Here is an 11,513-nt window from a genome sequence, read left to right as displayed (position 1 = left end):
TGTATATTCTAGAGAGAGCCAAGACAGAGAGTGAGGGGTTTCAATTGACATGACCATTGGTCCAGCTAGAGTTCCCTGCTTGCCATGGTTTTCTGTCTGGGGTGCCTATTTTTCCCCAGATGAGTTTTCTCACCAAGTGACCTACATTGTGGGTCCCCCAAACCAATCACTGCAACCACAAGACTCCAAACCAACATGGACAGGTGACGTGCGTGGAGGCACTTCCCCATTTTTAACTGGGGCGTTGCCCCAAGATGTTTAAGTGCCACACAAAGGGCCCAGATCCTCAGCGGATGTAAACTGGGGTCGCTTCACTGATGCCATGGAAGCTACCTCAAGTTATTGTGGCTGCAGGTCTGGCCCTGGGAAATTTGGGGTGTTTATTTTAACACTAGAGATCCTCAGGGTTTGGTTTTTGGTGTTTTTTGTTGGTTTGTTTGTTTTTTAAAACACAACCTTGGGGGTTTTTATTGGTTTAACGCAAAAGCCTACTCTGTACCCTTACACTGAGTGCATGCAGGGGCGTGTCTGTGTGACCATGTGTATGGATAAGCATGCAGAGCCGTGTCTGTGTGGACATGCACGTGCCGATAAGTGTTTAGAGAAAGGGAAGCACATGAGCACCTGCCTGCACTGTTATAGGTAACTATGGAGGCAAAGCTAAAGGTTTCTTTCCTCAGTGGTGGATATAGGATTGGTGTGGGGGAAAATCAAGATCCTGGGAAGAGATCGTGGAGAATGGTAGCTAACTAATATGCAAGAGAGAGTGGGAGTGAGGGCTTTGCCTTCTCCCAGGAGCTCATGTGGAGACCTGGTTATTTGTGGAAGGGTCAGGCTCACACAGACAGAGGCGGGGTGGGAGAGGCAGAGTGAGGAATAAAGGGAAGGGAGGGGGGGGGGACAGTACATTCATGGAGAGCAGGACAGGAGGAGAGAGAGATCAGATGGAGGAGGAAAGGAGAAACAAGTAGGGGAGAAGGGAAGGAAGAGGAGAGAAAAAGAGGGGCTAGAACAGAGAAGCCAGCCACCCAGCCAGCCAGGAGAGGCCAGCCCACACGACAGACCTAAAGCACCCTACTTGGTTCCACCTGGGAGCAGAGCAGCTTGGTGGCAGGCAGCACAACAGATGTTTGGGTTTTAGCCCAAGGAAAAGGTGACTACTCCACTCCGGATCACGGCCCCACCCATACCTGCGTCCCACAGATGAAACGGACAGAGCTGAGGCCAGCTCCAAACTTCTCCAGGGCCTCTAGTCCAGAGCGGATCACCTCAGGGTGGCTGGAGAGCCCTAGGTAGTTATTGGCACAGAAATTCAGGATCCCTGCAAAGAGGAGGAGGGCAGGAAGGAGTGAGCAATTCCTACCCACCCCCTGATGCAGCAAGACAATAGGTTTCAGAGTAGCAGCCGTGTTAGTCTGTATCCGCAAAAAGAACAGGAGGACTTGTGGCACCTTAGAGACTACACAATTTATCTGAGCATAAGCTTTCATGAGCTACAGCCCACTTCATTGGATGCATGCAGTGGACTGAATAGACAATAGAGAAAACCTCAGCCAATAGCAGGAGTGAAGCGAACACACCAAAAGCAGCCAGGTATGTGCCCGGAACCATGGAAACATTCCTGTGTCACACATTCCCAGCCTGCCCCCCTAGGCCGATTACTGGGCAAAAGTAGATAAGTCCAATTGCTTCACAATGACCCATCACTAAGACAGCTTAGTCGGTTTCCCCTCTCTCTCTCCTCACATAAGCACAGGCATGGCAAGGAGGATCCTTCTATCTGGGATCTCCATCCAGTAGGAGACAGGCTGCCTGTTGCTTCAGAAGATGTTCAGGTAAATAGGCAGGCCAAGTTTCCGGTTGTTAAATTCAGGTTCCCAAAAAGGGTGATTCAAGGACAGTGCTAAAACCCTGGCTTTTTCTGGTCACTTTGTTTTTTGAATATAGGATGAAAATCTGAAAATGCAGATAAAAATAGGCAAACCAATTCTCAGATGACAACGTGAGCAAGTATCACCTCTTCCAGGCCCTAAATAGAAAACCAATGTCACAACCGAGTCCTGCTCTCTGAACAGACTCCAGTCAGTTGTGACTGGCTCCCAACCACAAATCCCATGTGCTGCTAAGCTCCCTGGCCCTGGGGAGTGACCGGTCACTCAATATTCCTACCACTAGGTCTTTAAGACATACTCCCGGGTGCAGGCCCTACATCTGACACCCTTCGTGGGCACTGAGATTCCACAGTCCAGCCGCCTCAGAGCCGGGAACTAGTGCCCCAGCCCCAGAGCCCCCAGTAGCTTAGACACAGTCCCCAGAGTCCATCTGGCTGTGGGATCGCTGGTTTTTTCTAGTTAACCCCTCCCGGGACAACAGGGCAGCAAAGCAAGGACACACAGGCTTAGCAAAGGAATTTCTCACACACACTTTATTCTTAAAAAGCTCAAGAGCGTTACAGATCTATGGAAAACAACAAACTTCGGACACAGCCTCCTCAGTGTCCTCTCCCCCTGGTGAGTCCTGGGTTTGGTTCAAGTCCTTTAGGGGAAGCCAAGCTCCTCCTGTCTCCACTCCTTCCCGCTGTTCCTGGCAATGACTCAGACGGCATGTCTTAAGACAGCCCCTGACACCTTTTCTGTGCCTGCTCTTCCTCTGGAGACTTGTCCAACACCCACCACCAGCTTTCAGGCAGGGAGTCAGTCAACAGTATTGGACCTGCCAGTAGAACCCCTGTTGCTCCAGGAGTGCATTGCTGTACTCTGTCCCAGCTTTTCAGACAGTTTCTGGACGGACATGGGGTCAAAGTCCTGCTAGAGGCTGACTGCTCCAAGCCATACTGAAGATTACATTTGAAATGAAGGTTGAAATGCAACAGGTGTTCACAAAACCAAAATGGGATTCTGAAACCGACACTGACAACTCCCCTTCAACCGTCACCATCAGGGAGCTCCCAGCCACAAAGGACCGGGAACTGATAAGGACCATTGCTTATTATTTCCGTTTAACATTTATACCATGGTAGAAGCCAAGGGCCTCAGTCAGTATCAGAATCCTATCGTGCTGGGTAGGTGCTGTGTACACACACACACACAGAAACAGTCCTGGCCCAAAGAGCTTTCCATCCAAATAAACCATAATTATGGCCAGTCAATGCAGACGGGATCAAACCATCTTTAAAAAACAAAAACAAAAAACACCTTCATGTTCATTAAATTACAAAAAAGGGTGTTTGTTTGTTTGAAATCTGTAGAAATCTAGCAAAATTAGGCCCTGACCACACTGGCTTGCCAAACCATGACCCCATATCCTGCAAATACTTATGCACATGCTTATCCTTACTCACATGAGTAATCCCATTGAACCCAATGAGATCACTCGCATGCTTAAATTAAAGCATCTACATATGTTTGCAGGATCAGGGTCATCCTAGGCCCTTAAAAAAACAGATTAGCAACAAGCATGTTTAAACACAGTTTCTTAATTCTGTTTGAAGAACAGAGTCACAGCCTAAGGGCCAAAAATACATTACAAGCGCCTCAGTGTCAGAGGACTGAGCTGCAATACGCTATCTCAAGACACAGTAAAAAGTTGGTTCTCTCTTGTAGACAGGTCCTTACCTATGCATTAACCATATCGGGGGCATCAAGAAGTCAGCTTCCCCAGTTCTGTTTGTTTGGTTTTTCTGTTGTGATTTAGTATAAATGGGCCGAAATATTGCCAGAGATCGGTACTTGTCTAGACAGTGATATGCAGTCACAGACACAAATCATCAACAGCCAGGTGTGGGTTAAGCTTTTTATAGAATAGGAATATTACATTTCTAGAATATATCTCAGAGTGATACAACCAAACAGCCCATGGAAGGTGGTGGTTCGCCATGTGAGTGGCTTAGGTTTTTTAAGTCGGTTTTGAAATTTATATATGGTGGGGTAGAAATTCTGTGTTTTCTCCATGGGTTTTGTCAAAAAACTAAAGCTCTTACTCTCAATGTACAGGGCCAATTTTTATTATTTGTATTACAATAGTGACCCAACTGTGACTGGGGCTCCATTGGGCTGGGCATCATAACAAAACATAGCAAGAGACAGACAAAGCATGGGAGAAAGGCAACATTATTCCCATTTGACAGATGGGGAAAATGAGGTAGAGATTCACAATGCTGAGGCCAGAAGGGACCACTGTGATCGTCTATCTGACCTCCTGCATAACACAGGACTTCCCTAAATTAATTCCTATTTAGATTAGAGCATGTCTTATAGAAAAAAAAAAATCCAATCTTGATTTTAAAGTTTCCTGTGATGAAGAATCCACCATTACCTTTGGTAATTTGTTCCCATTATTAATTACCCCCACTGTTAAAAAGGTGCACCACACACTGGAAGGAAAAAACAAACAAACAGAAAGTTACTTGGAAATGATGCAAGAAATCCAAAACAACTATCAAAAAAAAAAAACAACCCTGAGGACAGCCACCCAACACAAAAACAAAAAGTGGAACCAACTACAACTACCCCACAACCCACAGAATAACAGTGACTCAGAACACCTCCGGGAGAAACCATGGCACCAGTACCTACCACATGGACATTACACGACACCCAAATGTCATCAATTTATCAAGACTACTCCTCACTGGAGATGAATTATCTGTACGCTTCAAGGAGCTAAGCTTCTGTCCCACCACAGAACCTGACCAGTACTAACATGTGGAAAACTAGAACAATTCTTCCACTGCCTCCGCCCCAAAGAATTATTTCACAGTGACACCACTCACAATTACCACGTCCCCACCAGCAATCATAAGAAAAAAGAATCCTCAGATTGGATACCACAGAGTGGATGAAACCACACCCATGATTACATTGATTGCTTCAGGGGAAAATATTGACTGAGAAATCCTTAACAAACATCACATCCACCATAATCTATCCACCACCGAGAGGACAGCCATACAGTCCTGAAATCTAACCACCAGATAGTTATCAAACCAAAGTCAAAGGGAGTGCCACTGTAGTCCTCAACTATGATGACTATGTTAATGAGGCCAACTGACAACTCTCTGACACCACCTACTATAAAGAACTCAAAAAAGACCCCACACCACAATTTCCCCAGGAATTTAGGAATATCATCAAATCCTTCTCCAAACAACTCCAAGAGAAACTATAAACTCATCCCCCATGAACCCATGCCAGGTACCTTCTACATGCTTCCCAAGCTACACAAACAAAGGAACCCAGGTCAACCCATCATATCTGACCACAGCACTCTTACTGAAGGAATATTGGGACTCATAGAAACCATCGTCAAACCACTCACCGCACAAAGGCCCAATTTCCTCCAGGACACAACCGATTTCCTCCACAAGCTCTGTAACATTAACAACCTCCCTTGGAACACCATCCTCACCACCATGCATGTCACTTCCCCATACAACAACATCCCTAACAATGACGACATGGCTGCCTGCCTCAAATATTTACAAGACAACGGACAAACCTCAGATATCCACCCCAAACGCTCTCCCAACTCATCCATTACATCCTCACCCAAAACAATTTTACATTCAACAAAAACCTTGTCTAAACCATGGGAACAGCCCTGGTTACTAGGATGGCTCCCCAATATGCCAAACTCTTTGTTGGCTACCTTGAAGAATTTCTGGACAAGTGCACCACAAAACCAATTATATATCTGAGATACATTGGTATTTTCATCCTCTGGACAGAAGGCTTAAACTCCCTCACAGATTTCCACCACAACTTCAAAAACCGCTATCTGTCCATTAAACTCTCTCTGGAACACTCCCACAGTAGCATCAACTTCCTGGACACCCAATCAGCTTCAGCAATGGAACCCTACAGACAACTATATACAAGAAACCGACGGATCGCCACACCTACCTTCACAGATCCAATAACCACCCCTAACACACCAAGAAATCTGTTATCTATAGGCAGGCACTCAGGTACCACAGAATATGGTCAGAGGAGAAAATCTGAGATATACACATTAACACACTCAAAACCAACTTCACCAAACAAGGACACTCCAGAGAAGTAGATCGCTTCATGGAACAGGCCACCAAAATACCCCAAGAGAACCTGCTTTGATACAGAAATAAATCCCCTTCACCCCACGCTGGAACCCATATGGGGTTTCATCAAACAACTATAATCCATACGGAGTGGAGACCTCATCCTGAAAAAAAAAAAATCTTTCCTGATGCCTCACTTCTGGCCTTCAAACAGCCTCCCCAAGCTCATCATCAGAAGCAAGCTTCCCACAAATCAAAACACACCAACTCAAAGCAGCACTGGACCCTGCCAGAACAACAAATGCAAACCTGCAGACATATCTCCACTACTATAATGATCAACATCCCCTACAACACACCTTTCGAAAACCATACATCCTACACATGCCTATCACATGTGGCGTACCGCAATCAGTGCACTAAATTCCCCAGTAACAACGATGTGTGTGAAACCAGACAACCATTACGGTTTCAAATGAACTCACACAGGAAAATGATAAAAGACAAAAATAGCCTATCGCCTGTGGGTGAACACTTTTCACTCTCTCCCAGTGCCGCGCCACGACCACACAAGCGCTGCGTTGCCAGTGTAGACTAGCCCTTAGAGCGTCTTCACCCTACAGCAGGGCAGCTGCTTCTCTGCAGGTTTAGACCTGCCCTTAGCTGTGACGCTCAGAGTACCTTTCCCAGCCCTGAAGAGCTCTGTGGGACTTGAAAGCTTGTCTCTCCCCAACAGAAGTTGGTCCAATAAAAGCTATGACCTCACCCACCTGGTCTCCACCTTATTTCAAGTCTGAAGAGACAGAGAGTCAGGCTATGTCTACACTAGTACTTTTGTTGGAAAAACTTTTGTCTGTCAGGGGTGTGAAAAAAAAAAACGTCTTTGAGTGAGATAAGTTACACTGACAGAAGTGTGAGTGTAGACAGTCCTATGTCAGCAGAAGACATAGCTACTGCCACTCGCGGGGGGGTGGTTTAATTATGCCGACAGGAGAGCTGTGCCGCTGTAAGGTCTCTAGTGTAGACATAGCCTTAGGCTTTTAACGACACGGCTTTTAACAACATGGCTGTGTCGCAACAGCCGTGCCACTAAAGTCGCACAGCGTAGCCGCTGTTTGTTGTCTCTCCTGCCAACAAAAAACTTCCACCCCCAATGAGCGGCATTTGCGTTGTCGGCAGGAGCGCACTGTTCACACTGGCGCTTGTCGTTGGCAAAACTTTTGTCTTTTGGGGGGATTGAGGGGGTGTGATAACACCTCTGAAAGACAAAAGTTTTGTCGTTCAATTGCCAGTGTAGACATAGCACAAGTGACTTGCCTGAGGTCATGCAAGAAATCTCCTGAAGAGTAAAGAACTCATCTTCCAAGTCCCAGTCCAGTGCTCATAAATACTACTGCCTTGCATTTGTCACCCAAAAAACCTTAAAAAGAAGGAACAAATTCATTCCTAAGCGCTGCAGTGATCACTCTGCTTCTTGAAGTGAGAGTTTTGATTGCCTTATTTTAGCTGGCATAAACACAAACATTATTATTGGTCATAAAATCATCCAGCTCTTTTTTAAATACTCCAGTTGCAGTATTTGACTCCGTGACTTCCTGTAGCAAGGATTCCACAGGCTGGATTACACACAGCAAGAAGCAGTATTTCCTTTGACTGGCTTTAAATTTACTTGCCATTAACTTAATCAAGTGATCCCTTGTTCTCATATTATGGGACTGCATAAGAGGGAAGGATCTGACCATCTTTCACTATAGTCCTCATAATAATAAATCTGTCCGTTATAGGCACCGAGGCAGGTCAAATTAGGCCTAAAATGTATTTTTTACGAACAAACAAAAATAAAATGATGTTTTAGAAAAACGGACACCCACAGAATTGGGTTTTGTTTTTTAATTAAAAGAGAAAGTTTTCAAATAAAAACACAAAAACAAAGGAAAAGCCCCATACTATCTTCACAAACTGCCTTGCCACATTGTGCTTGTGCAGAACCCAAAAGATATATTGACTAAAAACAAAACTGAAATTGGCTAATATAACATCGTTGTCCAAGGTGAGAGAAATACAAAAAATAAACAGTGTATAAACAATGTCCATTAAACTGGATGTTCAATAGTCTTTGTTTTACATTTTAAAAAAATATTATTTTAGCCTGACAATGCTTAAATCTTCTCGAAACTTCTCCCACCTAAATTAAACAATCCTTCGTTCTGTAATCTTTTGGTGTATGTAATTTCTACCCAGGACCTATCGATCTTCATTGCCCTTGATTCAATAATCTCAGCTACCCCTTTTGTAATCTGAAAACACATTGCTCTAAAGCGGGGGTTTCCTGAAATAATACTGTATTTTCCATGTCTTTTATAAAACACAATAATCACGTTCATGTTTTTACTGCATGTGCGTACACGGTTCTCTCTCCAGTTCTCTCCCCTCTTCCCGATCATTAGCACATGGGTGAGTCAGGCTGTTTTGGTTTATATTCATTATCTGATGAATATCAAAGCTGAATTTCGTCGGCCACAGTGCTGCACTCTCCCCTATATAGTCTTAAATTCGTCTGGAGTTTCTTATAATCCTCTGCCCTGTGGGTCTCTCCTCTCCCACTGCCTAGCCAGCACCGGAGACGCGTTACATTTCGTTGATGCAATACCTACCTCCTCTGCTGCCTTCTACGTGGATATGTGGCCCTTGTTTTGATGTTATAACCCTCTCACTCTTCCAGGTACCAGCGCCTCGGATGCTCTCCAGCTCAGCCTCCAGGACGTGGCTGAGTTGGGCCAGGGCAGCCCTCGCCCTGTAGGCCCTGCACCGCCCCGGGGAGAGGGGGGAGCTCAGGAGACGGCGGCCCCACATTCCCCCAGCTCCGCGACACCGAGACAAGGCAAGCGGCAAAGAGCCTGGGAAGGAACCATATGGCGGAGGCGGAACCCGAACCAGCCAATCAGAAGGCGCACCAGCCAGCGACAGCGTTTATTTAAGGGGCCAGGGCTAGCAGCCTAGACTAGGGGTGTGGGGGAAGCTGGAGCCGGAGCCAGCGACTGAAACGTGCCCAGCTCTGGTCAGCGACCCCGGCCCTAGGGTTGAGGGGCACTGACCCAGCCCTGCCTGGGTCTCATAACTGTAAGAACAAGTGGGTACTACAGGGGAGGATTGAGGTACATGGGGGACCCCAGGACTGGAACAGGGCAGTTGGGACCACAGGCCAAGAGCAGAACTTAGGGACAGAGGGATGGGGTTGTCCAAGGGGAATGGGAAAGCCGGAGCTGCTGCAGGTCATGACTGAATCCAGGCAGGGGCAGGTTTAAGGGTCAGAGTTTGGTCAGCAAATCCGCTGCCTGGGGTTCAATGGTCACGTCGCCTTAGGCTTATTTAAACATGAAGAGTAAAAAAAACAAAACACACACAAACACCCCAATCAAAAATCACAGGCCTAAACAAAAGTGGACTCTAACTGTGTTGGCTTGCATTTCCATGTATTGGAACCTCCCACCACAGCAACATGTTTCCTTGGCAAAGTGCTCTATGATTCTGTCCAGCTCCAACCTTGCGATCTCATCTTTCTCTGTTTTAAGGAGAGCAAGGTCACGCCGCTGTGTCTGTAATAGTGTTGAACACATATAGTTTTTGACACATCCTAATGTGCTTTTTGCACATTCATCACCAGCCACTTGGTAGGGTGAGAAAGATTCAACACATTTCCATTTCTGGTAAGGTAAAACATCATCAAGAGAACTTGACACTATGAAATTCAAGTAGCTCTGGACTCCAACTGACAAATTGAACACCTCTGTGTCTTTTGTAAAATAATACCTCTTGAAAGACATAATCTTGTGAATTCCTCTGAGTTTAAGAACTTCCTCCTTTGACTTTTCTAAAGTTATTCTGAAGTTGTCTGGGATGGAGGAAACCAGATAGAATAATGACCTCTTCATATCTCTCACACTGAGATTTTAGTTCCCCAATCATATTGTCTAAGACGTCAAATATTTCCTTTGATAGTTATCTTTTGCTTCTAACACAGAATCATGTGCAAATTCATCATCCCGGCGGTGTACATGTCTCTTCCTGTGACTTGAATAGTTTGCACTTTCAAAACCTATTGCTTCTTACCTGTTGTGAGATTCTTTTATAATTTCCTCAAACTTTTCTTCAGATCTGAATTTGCATAGCTCATTCACTGTGCTCTCAAATATCCAGAGCACTTGAAACAGATCAATTTTCTTTGACCAAAGGACTCCAGAGACTGCAGCCACCGTGACTAAGATCCTAGGCCACTATAACAGGTTGAGGTAGAACATCCAACCCATCAAAGACAGGTTGCTTTTTGCTCAACATATGTCTCACAACTCTTGCATTCAATAACAATTCCATCTTCTAGGCATTCAATTATACTCTGAAAATTTACTATCATTGCCTCAGTGGCTTTCATTCACACTGCCCATCTAGTCTTGCAGAGTACCTTTAAATTTAAAGGACTCCTTTGTTCTTCAGAAGCCTGTCCAATTTCATCTGTTGCATCAATCCTTCCAACTTCTTCAGTGCACCATCAAGTTCCTCTTCTCTTTGCAAAACTGTACTCTCTCAAGTAAGAGTTTGAAGATACAGATTATTTTTAGACTTAATCTTTAGTTTTTCCAATCAATGATTAGAGTTCGCAAAACATTTATATATTTCCTGCAAAGTTGTGAAAACCTTCAGGGCCAGACTGGCCTTAACTTCAGCAGCATGCACCAAAACTAGGTTAATCTGATGTGCTGGACAATGGATGTATGGTGCATACACGTTGTCTCCCTTTCCTGAAAGCTATTCTCTCATTTTTGCTTGCAAACTTCCATGATCCCCAGCCATAACATTGGTCCCATCATATCACTGTCCAGACATATATTTGGGTTGTAATCCATAACTGCAGAATAAAACATTAGTTAACTGGTCTGTCATAAATATAAAGGGAAGGGTAAACCCCTTTGAAATCCCTCCTGGCCAGGGGAAAGCTCCTCTCACCTGTAAAGGGTTAAGAAGCTAAAGGTAACCTCGCTGGCACCTGACCAAAATGACCAATGAGGAGACAAGATACTTCCAAAAGCTGGGAGGAGGGAGAGAAACAAAGGGTCTGTGTCTGTCTGTAGTTGTCTTTGCCAGGGATAGACCAGGAATGGAGTCTTAGAACTTTTAGTAAGTAATCTAGCTAGGTATGTGTTAGATTATGATTTCTTTAAATGGCTGAGAAAAGAATTGTGCTGAATAGAATAACTATTTCAGTCTGTGTATCTTTTTTGTAACTTAAGGTTTTGCCTAGAGGGGTTCTCTATGTTTTTGAATCTAATTACCCTGTAAGATATCTACCATCCTGATTTTACAGGGGGGATTTCTTTATTTCTATTTACTTCTATTTTTATTAAAAGTCTTCTTGTAAGAAAACTGAATGCTTTTTCATTGTTCTCAGATCCAAGGGTTTGGGTCTGTGGTCACCTATGCAAAT

The 11,513-nt window shown here is 44.8% G+C and overlaps 1 protein-coding gene across 3 annotated transcripts in view; it reads right to left on the bottom strand.

The window, feature by feature from the left end:
- The window catches only part of GCAT (glycine C-acetyltransferase), a 13,623-nt gene extending 4,706 nt beyond the window's left edge, over window positions 1–8,917 (bottom strand). For 2 of the 3 annotated variants that reach the window (XM_077807578.1, XM_077807579.1), the window contains exons 1-3: window positions 8,689–8,917; window positions 1,191–1,321; window positions 1–8 (exon numbers count right to left, since the gene is read on the bottom strand). The exon at window positions 1–8 is cut by the window's left edge and continues 94 nt beyond it. In XM_077807578.1, the coding sequence (XP_077663704.1) occupies window positions 1–8; window positions 1,191–1,321; window positions 8,689–8,887 (338 nt within the window). In that variant the 5' untranslated portion in view covers window positions 8,888–8,917. The remainder of the gene's footprint in view (window positions 9–1,190; window positions 1,322–8,688) is intronic. The other variant, XM_077807580.1, reaches the window with a different exon arrangement.
- Window positions 8,918–11,513: the final 2,596 nt, after the last annotated feature.

This window comes from Eretmochelys imbricata, chromosome 1 (assembly GCF_965152235.1).
Source record: "Eretmochelys imbricata isolate rEreImb1 chromosome 1, rEreImb1.hap1, whole genome shotgun sequence".
NCBI classification, from domain to species: Eukaryota; Metazoa; Chordata; order Testudines; family Cheloniidae; genus Eretmochelys; species Eretmochelys imbricata.
Note: the sequence above shows the minus strand (reverse complement) of the source record. Positions and strands in the feature narration are given on the sequence as shown.